Source organism: Chelonoidis abingdonii, chromosome 1 (assembly GCF_003597395.2).
Source record: "Chelonoidis abingdonii isolate Lonesome George chromosome 1, CheloAbing_2.0, whole genome shotgun sequence".
Classification (NCBI taxonomy): Eukaryota; Metazoa; Chordata; order Testudines; family Testudinidae; genus Chelonoidis; species Chelonoidis abingdonii.
In genome coordinates this window covers 144,367,952-144,390,211 of record NC_133769.1, presented here as the reverse complement: position 1 = coordinate 144,390,211, position 22,260 = coordinate 144,367,952, and the positions used below count along the sequence as shown (strand labels likewise).

Sequence of the window (22,260 nt, the reverse complement as noted above, 5' to 3'; positions counted from 1 at the left end):
GCAGAAGGCATGTCAAGGGGGTTTTGATAAGGTAGTAAAATCTTGTCTGATAAGCCTGTGCTAACTAGTCCACATTCTGACAAAATGTTTGAAACATATACAGATGCATCAGACATTGGTCTAGGCATTGTACTGATGCAGAGAAGGGGAAATAAGAAAGCAGTGGAGTGTTTTTTGTTAAGAAAAAAATTGGTACCGACTGAATAAAATTATTCTGTTATAGAGAAAGAATGTTCTGACATAGTGTGAGCAGTCAAGCAATTAAAGCCCCATCTTTTTAATAGAAAGTTCAAAGTGTTGACAGACCATTTGCCATTAATCTGGTTAAACAAAACCAAAAGCTCAGGCCTGGTCTACACTACGCGTTTAAACCGATTTTAGCAGCGTTAAACCGATTTAACGCTGTACCTGTCCACACAACGAGGCCCTTTATATCGATATAAAGGGTTCTTTAAACCGGTTTCTATACTCCTCCCCAACAAGAGGAGTAGCACTAAAATCGGTATTACCATATGGGACTAGGGTTAGTGTGGCCGCAAATCGACGGTATTGGCCTCCGGGCGGTATCCCACAGTGCACTATTGTGACCGCTCTGGACAGCAGTCCGAACTCGGATGCACTGGCTAGGTAAACAGGAAAAGCCCCACAAACTTTTGAATTGCATTTCCTGTTTGCCCATCATGGAGCTCTGATCAGCACGGGTGACCATGCAGTCCCAAATCCAAAAAGAGCTCCAGCAATGGACCGTATCGGAGATACTGGATCTGATCGCTGTAGTGGGAGACAAATCTGTTCGATCAGAACTCTGTCCAGAAGACGAAATGCCAAAGCATTTGAAAAAAATCTCCAGGCTATGATTAGTTTTCAGCACAAGGTGCTGCATAACAAGCGAACGAAAGCCAAAGAATCAAATGGACACTCATGGAGGAAGGGAGGGGGGTACTGAGGACTCCAGCTATCCCACAGTCCCCAGCAGTCTCTGAAAGATTTGCATTATTGGCTGAACTCCCAATGCCTGTAGGATCAAACACATTGTCCGTGGGGTTCAGGGTATAGCTTGTCAATGTACACCCCTCCATGAAGAAAAGGGGAAAAAATTGTTTCTTTACTTTTTTCAATGTCACCCTATGTCTACTGAATGCTGCTGGTAGACGTAGATGCTGCGGCAGTGAAGAGCAATATTGTTCCCCCCTTCCCTGGTGGCAGACGGTACAATATGACTGCTATCCGTCTTCATCAGCCCGTGAGTGCTCCTGGCTGGTCACAGTGAGGTTGGCCAGGGCACCTGGGTAAAATAGAAATGACTCCCGGTCATTCCCAGTAGATGGTACAGAATGGCTGGTAACTGTCCTCATCATAGCAACTGGGGACTGAGCTCCATCAGCTTCCTCTCTTTCATGTGTAAAGAAAAGATTCTGTACTGCCTGGACTATCATAGCAGCTGGAGGCTGCCTCCCCTCATTTTATCTCACTAACAAAATCAGTGTTTCTTATTCATGCATTCTTTATTACTTCATGCACAAATGGGGGGGACACTGCAACAGTAGCCCAGGAAGGTTTGAGGAGGAGGGAAGCAACGGGTGGGGTTGTTGCAGGGACACCCCCTAGAATGGCATGGCAGCTTATTATTTCTGTGGATCTGACATGGAGGCGACTGTGCCTCTGGTACAATGGGTTCTCTAGTACACTTGCCCCATATTCTAGGCAGGACTGACTCTATTTTAGATACTCTAAAGGAGGGATTGACTCGGGGAGTCATTCTATTTTTTGTCTTTGCGCTCCCGCCGACCTCAAGCCAGGGGCACCCATGACAGCAGCAGACAGTACAGAACGACAGATAACCGTCATCTCATTGCCAATTTACAATGGCGCAGCAGATGGTACAGAACGACTGATAACTGTCTCTGATGTCATGCAAAGGCAAATGAATGCTGCTGTGTAGCGCTGCAGTATCGCCTCTGTCAGCGGTCACAGTACACATATGGTGACAGTAAATAAAAGCTGAATGGGCTTCATAGTTGTCGTGCTATGGTGTCTGCAGGGCAATCCAGGGAAAGGGGTGCGAAATGATTGTCTGTCGTTGCTTTCCCGGAGGAAGGAATGACTGATGACATTTACCCAGAACCACCGCAACAATGATTTTTGCCCCATCAGGCACTGGGATCATCCAACCGCAGAGATTCCAAGGGGTGGGGGAGACTGTGGGAACTATGGGATAGCTACAGAATAGCTACCCACAGTGCAACGCTCCAGAAATCGACGCTAGCCTCAGACCATGGACGCACACCGCCGAATTAATGTGCTTAGTGTGGCCGCGTGCACTTGACTTTATACAATCTGTTTTACAAAACCGGTTTATGTAAAATCGGAATAATCTCGTAGTGTAGACATACCCTCAAATTCCAGACTTCTATATTGGAGTTTTATACCCCAATAATCTTATATGGATATTGTACATATAAAGAGAGGAGAAAACACGGTGGCAGATGCCCTAGGCAGGAAACAGGGCCCTAAGCTGCAGTCTCCAGGGCAGCCAATGGCTAACCCTACTACAGCTTTGTAAGCGAGGAAATGTGACAGAATATACCCGCATCCACACACTTTTATAATCATGTCTGTACAAGGTATGCCTCGTGAGATATTTAAAAACTCAACTTGCTGATCAGTAATATCATGGCAAAATACACATAGCAACATTATATGTAAAATTATTAATAACCTGAAATCATGACTGAACTATGTTTCAGGATTGTGCCCTGGTATATCTCAAGACATCATTATCTGGTTGCCAGGTATATGGAAATAATGCACTTGAAAGATATTACATGTCATTATGTTATTGAGAAACTGAAATATACTTTTTCTTACATCTGTATTCCAGAGCAGCTAGTGACAATGGGCCACAATTCATTGCAGTAGAATTTTAGTCATTCCAAACTAATTATGATTGATTCTGATCATGTTACTAGCTGACCGGATTACCCATAAGCGACTGAAGAGGCTGAGAGAGCTGTACAGACAGCCAAGAAAATCCTACAGCAGAAAGATCCATTCCTTGCTCTTCTGAGCTACAGATAAACATCAGTAGCAACTACTGGAGATAGTCCAGCACAACTCCTGATGGGAAGACAACTCAGAACTACAGGTCCAGCTTTAGTAAAGAATTTATTATTTCCAAAGCAGCCAGACATGAAGAGAGTAGGCAAGTTGGGTAAAAAGGCTTAACAAGCTTATGAACACTTTTACAACAGATATCACTCAGTTAGAGAACTGCCAGGTCTAGAACCTGGTAACCATGTTCATGTCAAATTGGATCGAGAAAAAGGATGGGCAACTCCAGCTGTTATAAAGAGAAATAATCCAGTTCCCACATCATATGCGATCAAGACCAACAGTGGAGAGTTCAGTAGCAACCACTGACATCTAAAGTTTGTTCCTCAGAAAGAACGATCAACAGAGCAAATGGTACAGATGGCAGATGTAGAAGACGATGATTCAAGGATTCCAAACTGACCACAGCCAGTCGCTGCAACTAACGGATAGCCAGATGATCAAGTGGTTACACATTCAGGTCTTATAACTAGAAAACCAGTACAATTCAGAAACACTTAACAGACTTACCTGTACTGAACCTCAAAGACAGCACGATAGTGTAAATATTGTAAATGGTAGGGAGAGATGTAATGGAAAGCCAAATTGTTTTATACTGTTCAGCCACTAGCTGGCAGTGTGTGTTACACACCATAGTTAGATGAACCTCAGGCCTGGTTTCCAGTACAGTTAGGTCGATGTAAGGCAGCTTATGTTGACCTAACTCTGTAAGTGTCTACACTAAAATGTAGCTCCAATTGATGTAACTTGCTCCCTGCGCCGACTTAATAATTTCACCTCCACGAGAGGTGTAGTGCTGAGGTCGATGTAGTTAGGTTGACGTAGTGTCAGTGTATACGCTGCATTGCTTACACTGACTGTTGCTGCCTTTCAGAAGCTGTCCCACAGCGCCCCACAATGACAGTTAAATCAGTGCAAGCACTCCTGGTGAGGACGCGCAACACCAACACAAAGAACATAGTGTGGATGTTCAAAAGCAATTTAATTACATCAGTGTACAGCCACCATAGTAACTTAGGTCGACTTAATTCGGTAGTATAGACTTGTCCTCAGCTTTGCCAGGAAGAGTTTTGAAGGATCTTATGATGAACACATCTGGTGCGTATAAGCAATCTCTGCAGCCAGGCCACATCTGGTACAGGACCATAACAGTTCCACTCCATCTCATGTTGGGAAGGAGAAGAGGGTGCCAGTGGCCCTGATCATAGGGGAGGGAGGGATAGGGATGCAACAAAGTGGGGCCCAGGCCTCTCCTTCTCTGGCTAGCTCTGAGCACAAACCCAGCAACCACCACTTCCCTCCCGGGCGCACCCAGGCAGCAGCACAGGAGGTACTAAGGATGGGTGCTTGCATCCCCTCCCAACATGGGAGCCTCTGCTGGTGTTCCAGCACTGTGGGTGTGTGTGGGGGAGGCCCTGGCACTAACCCAAGTTCTCTGCTCCGGGCGAGGCAGCAGAAGGGAGAAGGACGGCAGTCGGAACATTGGGAAGTAGATGCGCTGAGGGCCCGGGGGACTGCATGGTACCTCCCCCATGCTCTCCAGGCTGTGCCTTGCCTTGCCCCAGGTGCCCAGACTCAGCATGTCCTTTCGCTGGGACAGTACGTACCAAGCCCAGGCCCCAGTGCATTACTTCCTGTGCAAGTGATGGGTCCCCCGCCAGAGGGCCACCCTGCTATGCTGTCTCGGGCATGGTCCAGAGGGGAAACGACAGCTGCTGCTGAGTCTCTGCTCAGAGCCAGCCAAGGGAGGTGAGGTGACCCATCCACCCCTCCCTCCACGCTGTGTCCATCAATAATGCTGTTCCACAGCGTTCCAGAATTACTTGAGTGTTGCCATGTCCCCCCTCCAACTTCTCTTTCCATATAGGTGATCCCCTCACCACCCCTCAAAAAAAAAAATCATGGTACTAACATGCCATTTGCTGCCACCCCATTGCTCGCTCTGCTTGTGTGTTCTATTCCTTCTCTGCCCTGTTTCTGTCTTGCCTACGTGGATAGTAAGCTCTTCAGGGCAGGGACCATCTATTACTCTGTGTCTGTCCCGCGGTGAGCACAATGGGGGCCCATTCGTAGTTGGTCCCTAGGCACTACCATAATACACGTGATTATTAAATAAATAATAACTACTCCAGAAGTATAGGCCTGAACCACTCAAGCTAAAGGACACCCATAATTAGGCCTGGCAGAATTAGATTTTTATTATTTTATCATTTCAAAGGCTAATATCTATGTTAAATATTATTTTAGATTTTTATCTATTTAAATGTCATAGTTTGGCAAATTATGGAGAAGTCAGGCAATATTTAATGACAGTAGATGTTGAAATTCAAAAAGTTAAAGCTGTCTAATCTTTAAAACACAAATTGTCAACATCACAAGCCAAAATACACAAAGCAAATAAACTTAAATCAAACTCTAATAAGTTCTCAAGCAGCATTTCTCTTACTTTGCCTCTCTGTAAATTTTGATGATCAATGAAAAGATTTTTTTCATCAGTTTGTGTGTATAGTGAAATCAACATTTACCCATTTCCACCACCCACCCACCCCCGCCCCACGTGTCACCTCAGCTATTGGAGTTAGAAGTTTACTTTCACTTCTGGGCTGACAAAGGTCACCCATTCTCATTTCACCTTCCTCTGTTCCCTTCAAAGCACTCCTGGTCTTGGGGCACAAATGAGAAACAGATTTTGGGAGCAGAATGGAAGCCAGTTTACTGCACAGCAAGTAGAGAAAAATTCAGTAGAGGCAGATAAATGAGAAACGTGGACTGAAAATAAAGTCTATCATCTGCTCAGCAACACAGAAGTACTTTACACTATGCAAGGCACTGCATTTAGCCGTATGGAGTGGAAATCCATCAACCTCATGCTGGCAAAGTGGGTATTCACCCACAAAAGTTCATGTCCAATACTTCTGTTAGTCTATAAGGTGCCACAGGACTGTCGCTCAACACAGAAGTGTAACCCTATGGGGTCACTGGGCCCAGCTGCTGTCACACTAATAACCTAGGCACTCGGGCAGAGTGAGAAAGACTAAGACTGGGAATCATATTCGGGTCTTTTCCATGGCAACAAAGATAATGTCAGCAGGTCTCTGCTATGCTCCCAGCCCTGAAAGATGAGGACTGCAAATGGATCTAGGTTTTCTGCACAGAACTCACCCTCAGAGCTCCAGCTTCAGGGAGCTGAAAGTCCATGAATCAGACTTCAGTCTCCTACATGGCTGTGCAATTTCAACAGAGGGCAATGGTGACACAAACCTCCTACTAGGAGCATCAGCAGCCTGGCCCCACTGGGAACAAGGATTAGGCACGTCTGGATGCACTGCTGGGGTCCAGATCCATTGGCCGGGTGTGAGTGAAGACTATTCTGTGGGAAAGTGCAGGAGAAGGTTACTTGGGGGATTTCTCACAGATCCATGGGAAATCAACTGCACAGCTGGAGGCCTGGAGAGCACCCTTCACCAGGACGCCACAGTGCTGCACGGGGCTGTTAGAGATGACCCTGTAAAAGAGAAACAGAGAAAACAAACTGAGGAGAAATAGTAAGAGTCATCACTAAAAGGCAAGGCAGAAAACTCTTTATGGTTGTCGGGGGGGAGGTGACGGGAACAGCCGCAGAAGGGGCAGCTGTCACTGAATCCAAAACGGACACTTATAGAGACTGCGTATATAGAACAACTCCCCTGGCCCAAGGACAAGGTGCAATGAATAACTGTGGCAACTTGAGCAATGTGTGTGTTCGTGCCAGGGGCCATCTGGGTCAGGATGACAGTGGCAAAGCAGGGAGCCTCAGCGAGAGACAATTTCCTTCCAAGATTTCTTTAGAACATGAAAGTTGGAATTCCAAAGGGAAACCAGTCAAGTAGCTAGAGCATAGGATGGGGAATCATGAGAGCCTCATCCTACTTCTGTCAGTGACACACTGCGTGACCTTGCGCATGCTGGCTCACTTCTTTGGGCCTTACCTTCCATATCTGCAAAATAGGAATACCAACACTGAGCTCCCCCACAGAGGGTGTCAGGCTAGCTCATTACCTGGAGTACTTTGAGAAGGTGCTAGAGAGAGGGAAAGTGTTCTTCCATTGAAGCCCCAGGGCCAAATCCTGAGGTCCTTACTCAGGCAACAGAATGAGCAAAAATGAAGGCTCAAATGCTGGTTTATGCTGCTGTAAATCCAGAATAACTTTACTAATGCCAAAGGGCCTATGCCATGTCTACATTATAGAGACTATAGCCGTAGCTATGCCATTGTAGGAACACCACGTCCCAAGGTGACAGTAGCTCGGTCAATGGAAGCATTCTTCTGTTGACCTACCGGCAGCAGGGCTTAGGTCGGCACAGCTATGACACTCAGGCAAGTGGATTTTTTACACCCAAGTGGCACATCTATTCTTCACTGCTTTGAACTTTTTGTGCCACTTGCACCAGTGCAAAGTGGGTGTGAAATGCTCCCAAATCAGAAAAGTAGGGCTTGGTTCTGATCTGATTTAAACCAGTTTAACACCAGTGGGACTCTAAACTTTAACCAGTGTAACACTATTAACTTCAGTAGAATAATTCTTGATTTACAGAGATGCAGGTAACATCAGCTTCAGAGCTGTAAGATTTTATAGCTACTTTTCACAGGTGTAAATGACTTCATACTGTGTAAAGTGGCTGTGACGCTTCCCAGGAGAACCCAGGGCTGTGAGGTACCTCACCACCACCTGCCATCAGCATGAGGCAATCTTGCCTGTGCCTGCTGTAACACAAGTAACTGCCGTTCAGGCCTCCCTCTCACTCTACAGGTTAGTAATAGGCACACACCAACCCTCAGTCCTCTGAGCCTTCCCTGAAGTGTCCAGCCCCAGTATATTAGACACTCACAGAATTACCAGGCCTCCTGTTCCCAAAGGAACAGTACAACAGTTTGTCAGATTCAACTCAGGACCAGCATTTTGCTTAACACCACAGCAGTGAGATGTATTTATAGTAAAAACAAGAATAAATTTATGATCAAAGCAGAGAGATGCAAGTGATAGTGACTACGAGTATTAGAAACAAATGGTTACATACAAAAGAAAATCATAACACACTTTCTAGAGACTAAATTTAACTAACAAGTTACACTCCTGTCTAAAGAAGCTTATCTCACCCACAGTTCTCTCAAGTGTTTTCAACTAAGCCTAGCTGAGAACAAGACCTCTCTTTCATGAAGCAAATATGCTACCCATTTACCTCCTAGGTGAAGGATGACATGGTGTTGTCTTGTCTCCCAAATATAGTATAGTGTTCTCTCCCCCTGCTCCACTGTGTGCTTCTTTCTGTTATTTTTCTCTCTGTGATGTTTTACAATCCTTCATTAAGGAACGGTCTAGATCGGGGTAGGCAACCTATGGCACGGGTGCTGAAGGCAGCATGCGAGCTCATTTTCAGTGGCACTCACACTACCGGGGTCCTGACCACTGGACCGGGGGGCTCTGCATTTTATTTCATTTTAAATGAAGCTTCTTAAACATTTTAAAAACCTTATTTACTTTACGTACAACAATAGTTTAGTTCTATATTATAGACTTATAGAAAGAGACCTTCTAAGAACATTAAAATGTATTACCGGCACATGAAACCTTAAATTAGAGTGAATAAATGAAGACTTGGCACACTGCTTCTGAAGGGTTGCCGACCCCAGATCTAGATAATACTTAGTCCAGTCATGAGTGCAGGGGACTGGACAAGATGTCCTCTCAAGGTCCCTTCCAGTTCTATGATTAACATTCAGTTTAGATTGATAAGAAGAGACCCATTGTGAACCACATAATACTTAATTAGGATGTAAACAGCCATATAGATAAAGGGGATGGAATGGGGCAGGGAAGGGGTGGGAAGAGGTGGGGCCTAATGGAAGGGGTGGAGTGGGGGCGGGGCCAGAGGCAGTGAGAGGTGTGTGTCAGTGATGCAGCTCGGGTCAATGCACTAGTCCTCATGAGGTCCTCGTGGTCATTTGAGTTTGACCCCACCCTGGTCTACAAGAACTTGGTTTTTAGTCTATTTACATAACTCCTTACATAACATTCGTACATGTGTTTCACAATTATATAGCTGAGCAGTGTGACATCAGATTTTATTTGAGACCTCACATGATATTCTTTGGTGAACTAGAATGGACATACCAAACCCAGGAGTTCCCTGTAGCTCCTCTGCACCCCTTTGCCAGTTGGCATCAGGGCTGGCTTTAGGAAGTGCGGGGCCCAATTTGAACATTTTCGGTGGGGCCCTGGCAGGGATGACTTAAAAAAAAAAGTGGAAAAAAAAGCCTCTCATTTCTTTCATGTATTATTTACTTTCCATAACTAAATGAATAATAAAATATAGCCTTGCATATTATGCTGTTGATTGGCTATTATGACTGCCGTTACAGTGGGTCCCGCCACTCCCTGGGTGTGCACATAATGTTGGTCCCAGTTGCTCCTGCCCCTCATTGAAGCAGGTGTGCAGGGTTAAATGCCCTGGAAACTGCAGGCAGCAGTGGACATGGGGCTGGCTGGAGGCAGGCAGGGGCGACTGGAGGTAGGGTCTGGCTACAGGCAGGGCAAGGGGTGTGTGGAGTGTGGCTGGCTGGTCAGGCAGGGCTGCACGGGGCAGCAGGGGTTTGCAGGGCTGGAGACAGAGGAGTGTGGGACTGGCTGGCTTCAGGCAGTGGGATGCAGCAAGGGTTGACTGGAGACAGGGCGGGGGGTGCGGCTGGGTAGGGTGTGCGGGCTGGTGCGGGCAGCAGTGTGTGTGGGGCTGGCTGGCTTTGGGCAGGGCTGCAGGGGTGTGCGGCAGGGGTTGGCTGGAGATAGGAAAGGGGGTTTGGCAGGGGTGGCTGTGGGCACGGGGTGCAGAGCTGGCTGCAGGCAGGGTGGGCCGGACTGGTGTGGGCAGGTCAAGGGGTGCAGCAGAGGCAGCTGGAACCCCAGCCCTTTAAGTAGCCCCCAAACCCCCTTCTACCCCGGGGACCTTTTAAATAGCCGCGGGAGCACTGGGGAATGCATGGGGGAGGCGGGGCTCCGGCGGCTATTTGAAGGACCAGGGTGGCAGAAGCAGCTGGAGCCCCGGGCCCTTTAAATAGCTCCCCCCCCGGAGCACCTCACTGCCCCAGGGCTCGGGGGGCTATTTAAAGGGCCCAGAGCTCCAGCTGGGGTCGCGGGGCTTGCCATGCTCTGGCCGGAGCTCCAGATGGGAGAGCGGGGCTTGCAGCTCTCTGGCTGGAGCGCAGCAAGCCCTGCGACTCCGCTCTCCCGGCTGGAGCTCCAGCCAGAGCGCGGCAAGCCCTGTGACTCCGCTCTCCCGGCTGGAGCGCGGCAAAGCCCTGCCGCCCCGCTCTCCTGGCTGGAGCCCCGACCTGAGCGCGGCAAGCCCCGCTGCCCCGGCTGGAGCTCTAGCTGGGAGAGCGGGGCCACGCCGCGCTCCTGCCGGCGCTTCACTCAAAGGAGCAGGACCATGGAGCAGACTGCAGCCGGGGACTGGGGTAAGTTATAAAAAACAAAATTAAAAAGGTACCTAAGGCGCGGGGCCCTCTAAGGCGCGGGGCCCAATTCCCCGGAATCGGCCGAATCGGTCTAAAGCCGGCCCTGGTTGGCATTAAGCGGGTTTTGGGTCAGAGTGGTAGAGAAAAAGGCTCAATGGCTTTGGAATCATGCTGATGGCAGTAGAGTAGCATTTGACAGTGCATAAAGTCTGGTCTACACTTAGGATTTAGGTCAACATACCTGCAGCACTCAGGATGAGAAAAATTCACACCCCCTGAATGCCATAGATATGCTGACCTAACCCCTGGTGTCAATGCAGCTAGGTCAACAGAATGTTTCTGTCCCCCTAGCCATAGGCACTGACTCTGTGGGTGCTCCAGCTGGAGCACCCATGGAAAAAAAAATAGTGGGCGCTCAGCACCCACCAGTTGCTCAACAGCGGGCACTAAGGGGGAGGGGCAGAGAGGGTGTCAGAAGAGGCAGAGCAAGGCAGGACATGCTCGGGGGAGGGGGTAGAGCAGGAGCGGGAAGAGGCAGAGTGAGAGGGGGGCCTTAGGGGAAGGGATAGAATAGGGGCAGGGCTCAGGGTGGAGTGGGGATGGAGCACCCATTAGGAGAGAAAAAAGTCAACGCCTGTGCATCCCTCAGGAATATGGTGTTCCTACACTGACAGAATAAACCCTTCCCTCAGTGTTGAATGCATCTGCACTGTGGGGTTATGCCAGCATAGCTATGGCGCTGTACCTATACCTCAGTAGTTTTCCCTGAGTAAGGACTGATAAACACTGTTAATATCTGAGGATCTAGCTCTTCAGAATGCTGCTGTTTTTTTAAAAAACTGAAATCAAACTCACTTTGTATTGTTGAGTTTTGAGCCGTCTTCCCAGGTCCAGCCACTGCCTGTGCTGTTCCTCAGACCAATCCAGTGGTAATCTATGTGCATTCCCAAGAACAGGTGCTAGAAAGGAGTGGGGAAAGACAAAGAAATTAATCAAAATCAACCTGAAAAGTTAAGTCCTGATAGGCAAATGGAGTGATCAAATGTCAGGGAGCAAACTATACCAGCTAAGCCTGACTATTCTCAAGGACCTTTATTTTCAGTGATTATTTTGTTTAAAATTTCCTGGGAAATTCATCTCTGTTTATTACAAACATTTTAAAATGTGTGAAAATCAGTGCAAAAAGTTGACAGTTTTCTGGGTAAGTATCCTCGTTAATATGGGGAGGACAAGAGGACAGAAAAAAAGTAACAAAAACGTAAGAGTATTGAAAGTAAAAGCGGTTTAATGCTGTGGTTTATTTAACGAACTGTACATTAACAGTTTGTGACTATATGTACATACATGCACGTGCGTGCGTATCTTCTACCACACACTGCCTTACTTTGACCAACAGTCTCACATTTAGACTAACTTTATTAACATAAACACATCTATCTAATGGAATATATTGGATTTTATTCGTGTACTTGAGCGGCCCAAAACTGGATGAAAAAATCAATAAAAACAAAATAATTACTTTTGTAAAAATTGGGAATTTTTCAGCAAAAACTGCAAATGAAGGACCTTAACTACTCTTCATGTGAGCGGCAAGACCTCTGCTTTCATCTTAAGAAATGCTGATAGCTTGTCTCCTTTGCTGCTGTCCCTGCCTTGTGTTCCCCAAACTCTTCTTTTTATAATTAGGGGGTAAGCAGCAGCTCAGTCCTGGGAGTGAAACATGTCTTAAAACATGTAGCACACACTGTGTTCAGAAAGCGGCAAATTACAACTTGCGGTGCCTTGTGTGCTGATACTGCAAAGGAAGTTCCCAGGGCACTAAGTGAACTCACAGTGCGTGCGCACACCCTTCCCCCCTAGTCTCTTAGATAAGGGTCCTACATTAAAAGCTACATGGCAATTTCAGACCAAGTCAGGACAGAGGTGCACAGGCTGAAGTCAGTGCAGCTACAGGGCAGGACTGAGAGGCATTGGCAGAGCTATGTGGGGAACACAGGACTGGAATAGGCATTGGCAGGGCAGCATTGAGGTTTCATTAAGACACAAGAACGTTTCCCCACAGCTAGGGTGGGCAAAGTTTTTGGCCTGAGGGCCACATCTGGGTACGAAAATTGTATAGCGGGCCATGAATGCTCACAAAATTGGGTCTTGGGGTACGGGAGGGGGTGAGGGCTGCGGCTGGGGGTGCAGGCTCTGGGATGGGGTCAGATATGAGGAGTTCAGGGTGTGGGAGGGAGCTCCAGGCTGGGGCAGGAGGTTGGGATGTGGGGGTGGGGGGTCAGGGCATCCGCTGGAGGTGCAGGCTCTGGGTGGGGCTGAGGGGTTGGGGGTGTAGGAGGGTGCTGCAGGCTGGGACTGAGGAGTTCAGAGGGCAGGATGGGGATCAGGGCTGAGGTAGGGGGTTTGGGTGCAGGAAGGGGTCGGGGTGCAGGCTCCAGGCGGCACTTACCTCAAGCAGTTCCCAAAGGCAGCAGCATCTCCCTCCTCTGGCTCCTACGCAGAGGCATGACCAGGTGGCTCTGTGTGCTGCCCTGTCCGCAGGCACCCCCCCTGCAGCTCTCATTGGCCGCGGTTCCTGGGGGCAGCATGCGGAGCCCCTTGGCTGTCCCTATGCATAGGAGCCAGAGTGGGGACATGCCACTGCTTCTGGGAGCTGCACAGAGCAGGGCAAGCCCCTGACCCCACTTCCTAGCTGGAGCAGGGAAGCCCCGGGCCTGGCGCTCCATCAGGAGCTCGAGGGACAGATTAAAACATCTGGAGGGCCGGATGCGGCCCCCAGGCCGTAGTCTGTCCACCCCTGCCCTAAGACTTTCATTTCCATTTGTCTGACTTTGAGCTTGTGTTCACTGTTCATGGAAAGAATAATCGTACACAATAAATTCCACCTTGGAATAAATCCACGAAAGTTGAGGAAATCACTAAGGATTAATTTGCCCCACTGTGTTTCTAACTAAATCATAATAAATACTCCACACCGCCTGCTGCCAGGAATGGTGATGCAAAGAAGCAAAGCAACAAAGCTGACATCTTCCATAGAGAATGAAGTGTCTTTGTGAGGCAAGGGACTAGGAGGAGCCAGAGAGAGGTCTGGGGAATGACAGCTTTGAGAAACCAGGGCAGGCTTCTGGCCATATGGAGATAGGCCAGATTGGGAAACATCTCCAAGAAATCAAAGAATGTTTCGAGCAAAAGGGAGCCTATGGGTCACAGCCTATGCAGCATAAGGAATGCAGTAGCATGTGGCTGGAGTACAGGGGTGATTTATAGAAGGAAAATCCATTGTATGTGGAACTCATGACAGGAGATATCAAGGGAGGCCCCACGAACTGAGAAGTCGGTGGGGAACTTTCAACAGAGGGATCAGGGAGGTTTTCTGGCAGCCAAAAAATGGGTCGTACGGAGGTTGAGGACGGCTCCCAGCAGCAAGGACTGTGGTCAGGATTTGCTTAAGCAAGAGTCTCAACTAGCTTTGCCTTGTTTGCCTGGTGCCTGAAACACTCTCATGGTCATGAGTTTTGTGCCCCCTACCTGGCACCTGGAGCTGAAAGAGCTTACAAACAGATGGCTTCCAGTATCACCCACTCAGCTGCGTTCAGTTGCTGAGACTAGTTGAGCTAAGCTAACTCTCATCAGTGGAAAGCTAACTATTGGTGGGGGCAGGGACACGGGCCAGAGGATGGAAAAAGCTCCCACGCAACATCCTTCCCAGACTGCTGATCATAACCTCCCCATGGGAACCTCTTAGATGTAGACTGAAAATGTCAGCCTCCTGCGTAACATGGTTATAATGAAGGGATTTTTCGCCCCTTTATAGTAAATTGGTGTCAGCATGATAGCATGCACTGGAGGCAAATCACAGAGCACTTGCAAGACAATGAAAGAGTCTCATATAATGATACTGGCAGACTTTTACCATTTTCTTGGCATCATTGATCACCAAGAGATGTGATCCTTCTGCAGAACAGGATGCCTGGCTGGAATTCCAATCCTTTTTCATCTTGGAAAAGAAGTAACAGCTGCTCCTGTAACCAAACCACTGGTCAGGGCATCCAGGACAGGAGCTATCTGCAAAGAAACCATAATGACTTTTCTCTTTCTATTCACTCTGAAGCATTTTAGAGCATTCTATAGCGGGGATACATGCTGGGATTGCATATCCACTTGTGAAAATGTAGCCAGCTTGGGCAGAACACGACAGCCATGTGGAAAGGATGGACTGTAATTAAGGCAGGGACGTGAGAGTCAGGAATAAAAGTATAAACAACTATACAAGGCAACGGAATCACAGGCCCTTTGTGTAATTTGCACCACTCTTTACATCACCTCTGAATTTGATCAGTTGTGTGCACTACAGGGCTGATCTTCCTCTGGCACTTGGATAACTCCACAGACTTCAGTGGATGCAGTTACTTAGTCCTGTGAGAGCAGAACTTAGCCCTCTGAAAGCAAGACAGGAGAAAAGGTCACATACCAAGGGTGTGATCGTTTCACAGGATGAGAAGTGGAAAAGGTGTGACCACAGCTCACAGCAGCATATGCATATAGGGTTTAGCACCTTCTTGTGCATGCGACACTAAGAATGTCACAGCACTAATACTTTTATTTCTCAATTCACTAACAGTAGACAAATGTGGGAAAAAAAAAAACAACCCAGACCTTTCATTATATTTCATTGCTCTTCCTTTAACTAGGAAACAAGGACTAGTTAAAGGATCTACCCTCTAGGGTCTCCATAGGGGGTGACCTCAGTAAGCTGTAGGCAAGTTTCTGCTTTCCTTTACAGGGTCAAAAGATAGAGTATCTCCAGTGTTTTCAGTGGAATTACTCCTGATTTGCCATAGTATAACGGTAATCAGAATCTTGTCTTGTCTGCTTAGGTGAACTGAGAACAGATCTCCCATCTTGTGATATCAGGTTGTTCACATCAATTCTCTTTGGACACTCACCAATCCTCCAAATGCCAAACTCACCAATCCTCCAAACTACCACTGCAATCACCATGAGGGCAATCAGTGTCCCAACACCGACAGCCAAGCTGTATAGGCCAGATGACCCGTGCTGGGGAGCTGGAAGAGAGAAAACAGGAACCATGGTAAATGTATGGTGTATATACCTACCTGACTATGCATCCCCATTCACAGCTGTATTTTTAGCCTAGTACACACACATGGTACCGGACAATTTATAAATGGGTCCAACAATAACAGCATTCCTGTCCCGAACAGCTTATGGCTACAGAGAAGGCTATAGATTTTATATCCCAAAAGGGATGCACTGCTTACATCTCCCTATAGTTCCTTTAATAATATATCCATACCCAGAAATGGCTGCCTACATCTGCACGACCCCGGCATCAGTAATTCCACAACACTGAACTCAGCAGCCCTGACAGTGCTACAGGATTTTTTGTGGCAGGGAGCACTCCTGAATCAGAACTGACCCCAATACTTCAGAGTCCAGATAGGGCGCTGTGTGGACGGGGATAGTGCATATGACTCAATAAGGAGTGTTGTTCCTGAAGAATCATTACTGACTCCAATGTTCCACTGTGGTGCTGAAGAATGATTTTGTGCTCCTGGAGCTGCTACTTTTCAGATACAGTGTAAAAATAAGACCTTCTCCACATGTTGATTTAAAGATGTCCTGGTACTTTCTGCCTGAGTAGGTAGTTTTAACCTCAGCATCCTGTCCAGGTTCCTAATCATATAACTACATTCTGCCTCTCCAGAATTCTTCCTGAAGTTTCAGATGGAAAAATTACTCTCTTCCTCTGACATTGATCTTGTCTTCATTCATTTCTGTACAATGCCTAGGATGAGACCTTTGGATAACAATTCATTATTATTATTATAGTTTTATTAGCACAGTGTGGCTGTAGAGTGCCTCAAGATATTGGACTCAGTCTGAGGGTCTGAGAAATCCCGCAAAGCCTGATGTTAGGAGGGAAGGGGGAACTCCATCTCCATCCCATAATCTTTTGCATACATTGATTATAAACAGAAACTAGCTCAAATAGAAGATAAATATCTGCTCACACTTAACATTGAAGTCTAATTTCCCAGTTCTGAGAAATCACTTGTCCAAAATTTTCAGTTCCTCCCTCTCACACCTCTTCTCAAAAAAAGAGTATGCATCCTGAATCCTCCTCTCTTAACCTCCCAGTCCAGACATTGCATCTTTACCACAGAACCAAAGTTCCTGCTGCCATGGAAAACTAATTTCAGCACAATATGAATGAGGAAAGACTAAAATAAAATCGTGATAGCTACAGTTGCTTGCTTACATCTTCCTTGTTTCCTTACAACTGTAGCTGTGCTGGCTATGTCCTATTCATTATATCTTTATGTTATTATTTTGACTTTTAAATGGCCCTCTCACTGGGCTCTTGGCACACGAACAATGAAAGAATCACAAACCAGAAATAAACGTACCCCTATAAGTTCATCTGCCTTAATCAGTTAGTCCCAATAAGTAATCAATATCCCTTGAACCCACATACACTTTCCTAATCTTGCCCCTTCCCCAAAGGCTGGGGAAGCTAAAAGGCCTTGAACCAGATTATCAAGGTCAGCAGACTCAGGATCCATGGTGCAGATGGAAACAAACCAAAATAAAGACTGTGCACTTCCAAGATCCAGCCACAAGACATGACTCACAATCAATTGTACGGATGTTCAAAATGTGATCATGCATGATCCTTGGGCTTGGTTCCCCCTCACTGGGATGCAAAGACACCCATGGGCTCTGTGTGTTTGGTTTCCCCTGGGTGAGGCACATATACACCACTGGGCTTCTTGAGCTTGGCTCTCCTTCAGGAGGGGTCAAGTGCTCCTTTGGGCTCTAGGGGCCCCTCCTTGACTGGGGACAGTGGCAGTACTCTCCCAAGGCCAGTCACTCGTGCTGCCAAAAGTGAGGCATCTCTCACAGTAGATTGCACAGATCTTCATAATAGGATCAGCCCTCTCCTCTCCTACATGTTTACAGTGAGCTGATTTCTTTTGATGTCACCCAGAATTATTTGAGCCCTGGCTTCAGTGGCTCCTCTCCTTAGCCTGGGGAAAGGGCCTTTAGCCATGACCAGCAGGTATCATAGGCTGGGGGAGGCTGTGCCTCCCCAGACAGGTGTAGTCCTCCCATGCTCCACTCCCAGGATCCCTGCTGCTTCCCACACTGCAGCCCAGCTCCAGGGGCTGAGGTCGCATCGCCCACCTTCCAGCGTGCCGGGGGGCTGCACTGGCATCACCCTCCCTCCCTCCAGGGCTGGGGGCACTAACCTGGGGCAGGGGCCGGCAGCCACAGTGGGAGGGCTCTGGGCTCCGGTGGAAGGGGTAAGGTCCTGGGCAGAAGGGGCGGGGCTGGGGGCTAGTCTCCCCCAGCCAGCGATTCACACACTGCCCAGTTGTGGGGGGGTTTGTGCATGCCCACCTTCCTGGGACTTCAACAGGTGAGCAATGAAATAATTAATACTTGAAATGTCAACACTGTTATCCTTGTGTATCTGGCTTGACTCCCACTGAGATAAATAGGGCAGTTCACACCACACAGAGTTATTGTTTCAGATCCTGCAAACACAGATAGAGATCACTGCATCCATTAGCCTTGAAAACAGGAGCTGAGTGCATCTCTCCAACCAACCATTACAGCTAGAGACTTTTTAAAACACATGAAAACTTAAATTTTGGAGAATAAGGTAGCAGCATGCAAGCAGTGCTGATATGCTGCACCAGTGCATACTGGCTGAATCTGAGTCTTGGCAGGATCCATCCAACTACGAAGGAAAGCAAACTCCAGAGTTGAGGGCCTTCCAGTAAGAATTCAGTGCCTGTAGTTCTGCCCTGTTGAACCAAGGTGCCGTAGGCCTCAGGGCCTCTGCTGATCTCAGTTGTTGTGGTATCACATGAGCAGAGAGGCTTTGTGTGGAGAAAGGGAAAAAACCAAGATGAGATTAAATTGAACAAGAGGTGGAACTCTCACACTGGATAATCATAAAATATTTCCTAACAGTGAAGAACCTGTGAGACTGGAGAAGAGACTCCCCGAAGGAAGAGGAGGGAGCCCTTTTACACACAGGACATTTAAACAAGGACTGGACAAAGCTCTTGGAGAGCTGACTGTGGTGATCTGCATTGATCCCCAGGGAATGACAAGATGTGACCCAATAAGAGGTAGTAGGAGCCCTGCTTCAGCCCAGAGAAAGATACTTCTTCTGGAGATTTGGAGGAACGAGGTGGACAGTGATCAGACACTTCCTGGGGAGGCAGAGGGACGTGGGTGTGAAGAGGAGCTTCCCCTTTTCTGTTCCTCTAGCCTTAGTTCAGCAGGGAACAACGTGAAAAGGGAGATTTTGAAACAAAAGAGAGACTGCAAACACCTAATTGAAATATAATCCCCATCTTCCATGTAATGGACTTGAAACACAGCTGGAAAACATATCCAAAACCAAGGTGGTTTCCTACCAACTGAGTGAAACTTCACTGGCAGGTGGATATTTGAAGTTTCCTATGCGGCTTTGTTCAAACAGATTTATATCTAGGCATATGGTATCAACAGTCCCAGGCACCAGGAATATGTGTTTTAGCTGCATACACAGAAGCATCTCTTCTTGGGACAGTGAAGCGATAGCCCCTCTCTACACAGTTCTGATGAGATCCTACCTGGAATATTATGTTCCATGTGGGCACCTCATTATTAGACATTAGCAAACTGGGGGGAGTTCAGAGAAGAGCAACAAAAATGATCAGGGGACTGGAAGGAAGCAGTTATAAGGAGAAATTAAGAGAGCTAAAATCAATCTTAACTTAACCACAACTAAGGTGCAGACTTCATAACAGCCTGCAAATATCTGAAGGTATAAACAACAAGAGGGGAGAGGAAACTATGAAAGGAAAAATATAAGATGAATCCCAGGAAAAATCTTCCTGATACTGAGATGTGCTGAGCTGTGGAATGGTCTCTCAGGAGAAGAGATGGGAGCTTTGTCACGGGGGGCTTTTAAAACTAGACTGCAGAAAACACTGAAAAACTATAATATGCCACAATGAACAATCTTGCACTCACCCTTGGAAGACAGACAGAATGATCTAAAAGATCTTTTCCCTCTCTCATATGTGATTCATATACGCCAATAATTTATCTGTACCTTCATCTTGATTAATCTACATAGGCTTAAATTCTCCAATCTATCGTCATGCAGTCAAGCTCAAGAAAGCTACAGATTTTGGGTGTCCAACCTAAGAATCCTACTAGGGGCCTGAACATAATCCTACCAGCTCTGAACATTTCTGCAATAGCTCCTGTAGATACCATATGACAGAGCCTTTGCTCTGGGATTCACCACCTTCATTTGGCTCGCTTACCTCTATTTGTTACAACATCGTTGGCACAAACTGGCGGTGTCTGTGAAAATCGTACAGAAGTATAGATTATTTCTTCACTCATTTCAGCCACAGAGGTTTCTGCCTTGCTTACATCCATGCCAAGATGAGGTGTATGGCAAGGAGTTTGAATCAGGCTGTTGAGCGAAAGAGCTCAAAATAAGGCAAAACAGGAAACCTGAGGCTGCATTTAAAAAAAAAATGCAATCTGGCAGCCTCCACCTCCAGCTGTGTGAAAGAAGTTAATTCAAGGAAGGGGTAGCTTAAATGGAGGCAAAAGCCAATACGCTGATACAGGCAGCATGGAAGAAAGTGCAAAGGTATTCTTGGAAAACTGACAATTTCAGCAAATGGGCAATGAAAGCTGGAATCACTGGCAAAACACAGGCAATAGTCACATCTCAAAAGTGTATATGAGATGACAGATAAGAGTGAAGCTAGGCCATGAAGGCCTTTTAAAGGGAAGAAAAATAGTGTTTGATGCAGTGGAGATGGGGAAGAGACTGGAGGGATGCAGAGGAGGAAATGGTCAAAGTGACAAAACAAGTAAATGATTTTTACAGCAGTGCTTTGAATGAACATAAGTGGAACAAAAAGTGGTTTCTCAAGACCAGAGAGGAGGAACTTACAGTTGAGACATGAGATAAGGTGAAGTTTATCTATATGGTGGATCTTAAAGACATAATTCAGGAAGAACCAGCAAGAAGTAGATACAGCTGGGATGTGAGTATCTAGACCAGTGGTTCTCAACCTATTTATCATTATGGGCCACATATGCTGTGTGGGGAGCCAGGCAGCAGCTGGCTGCCCAGACCCCAAGCCCTGCTGTGGAGTGGGCTGGACGGCAGCCAGCTGCCAGGACCCTGAGCTCCACCCTGTGGGGCCAGCGGCAGCCAACAGCTCGGTACAGATCAGGGCAGCTGGGAGCCCGGATGCCAGAGCCCGCCACGTTGCAGGGCAGCCGAGAACCCAGAACACGCTGTGTGGCAGGGCAGCGTGCAGCCCACGGCCTTTAGCACACAGCTGATCTGGGCCACAGCTGTGTGCTAACTGGGCCGCATGCAGCCTGTTGATTGAGAACTGCTCATCTAGACAGAGGACCAAGTCAAAGATGACACCCAGTTACAGGCCTTTGTGACAATGAGGATGGGTGGCATAATCCATGGTGAGTGAAAAAGGGAGGACAGAGGCTTGAGGGAAAAGATTACGAACTTTCTTTCAGCCATGTTGAGCTTCAGCTGATGGCTGAACGCTCATGAGGAGATGTCAGACAGGCCTAGATTTTAGATAGGACAGGAGACAAGAGACAGTGGAGAGGTAGATCTGTGAGCCATTAGTGTAGATATAACAGTTGATACTTATCTATTTAAATTTACAAATAACTATAAAAAGGCCTATCCAAGTCTCTTGGTGCCTTAACACTCACTAACACAATTCAAACCTCAGCAACATTAAAATGATCACATCAGCAGAAGCTTAGCCAGCCACCTAGAAAAGCGCCTTTCTTCCCCTTCACTATCTAAGAAGCATACCCTCAGCCCTCTCCAAAAACCTTATCAAACAGGTGTCTTTTGCAGCATTCCTGGAAAATAATCAGATTCTGACTATTTCAGACCAAGAGGGGGAGGAGATCCCAGAGACTCCAAGCCCTCACAGAGAGAGCACCGTGCCAGCCACCCTTCTCTTTCCTAACTAGGGGGCTCCCCTGGAGTGCCCCCATGTCTACAGCTGTGGCAGTAAGGCAGAGAGAGGGGCAATCCCTCAGGGAGGCTGGTCATATGCCACTGAGGGCTTTATCCAGGGGCAGTCAGTTATTTTTTGTGAAGGTCTAAATTTCTTGGTCAAGGCATAACCAGGGTCCAGACTCGAGAAATATTTGCACGCCACAATAATAGTAAGTGAATAGAAGGATCTTTTGGTGCATCACAAAGTGTCCAGCAGTCCGGATTTGGCCCCTAGTCAGCCTATTTACTACCCCTGCGTCACACCCAAGACCTTGGTCTGCATGTAGAGACCCGTGGGCAGCCAGTACAGATCCCAAAGCACCGCTATGAGCTGGTACCACCCCTAAGAACATAAGAACGACTGTACCGGGTCAGACCAAAGGTCCCTCTAACCCAGTATCTGTCTACCGACAGTGGCCAATGCCAAGTGCCCCAGAGGGAGTGAACCTAACAGTCAATGATCAAGTGATCTCTCTCCTGCCATCCATCTCCACCATCTGACAAACAGAGGCTAGGAACACTATCCCTAACCCATCCTGGCTAATAGCCATTTATGGAC

The 22,260-nt window shown here is 47.3% G+C and overlaps 1 protein-coding gene across 1 annotated transcript; it reads right to left on the bottom strand.

The window, feature by feature from the left end:
- Window positions 1-4,115: 4,115 nt before the first annotated feature.
- Window positions 4,116-20,852, bottom strand: KLRG1 (killer cell lectin like receptor G1). The gene is made up of 5 exons (XM_032778728.2): window positions 19,960-20,852; window positions 15,574-15,669; window positions 14,517-14,668; window positions 11,459-11,562; window positions 4,116-6,616 (listed from the first exon to the last, which is right to left on the bottom strand). Exons 1-5 carry the CDS (start codon window positions 20,075-20,077, stop codon window positions 6,505-6,507), a joined length of 582 nt encoding a protein of 193 aa, XP_032634619.1. The 5' UTR covers window positions 20,078-20,852; the 3' UTR covers window positions 4,116-6,504.
- Window positions 20,853-22,260: the final 1,408 nt, after the last annotated feature.

Excerpts from the sequence above, each read along its gene's own strand:
- KLRG1 (XM_032778728.2), bottom strand. The coding sequence starts at position 20,077 with ATGGATGTAAGCAAGGCAGAAACCTCTGTGGCTGAAATGAGTGAAGAA. Across the intron at positions 14,669-15,573 it reads AGTGGTAGTTTGGAGGATTG|ATAGCTCCTGTCCTGGATGC; the intron begins GTGAGTTTGGCA and ends GTTTCTTTGCAG. Across the intron at positions 6,617-11,458 it reads TCAAAACTCAACAATACAAA|GGTCATCTCTAACAGCCCCG; the intron begins GTGAGTTTGATT and ends TCTCTTTTACAG.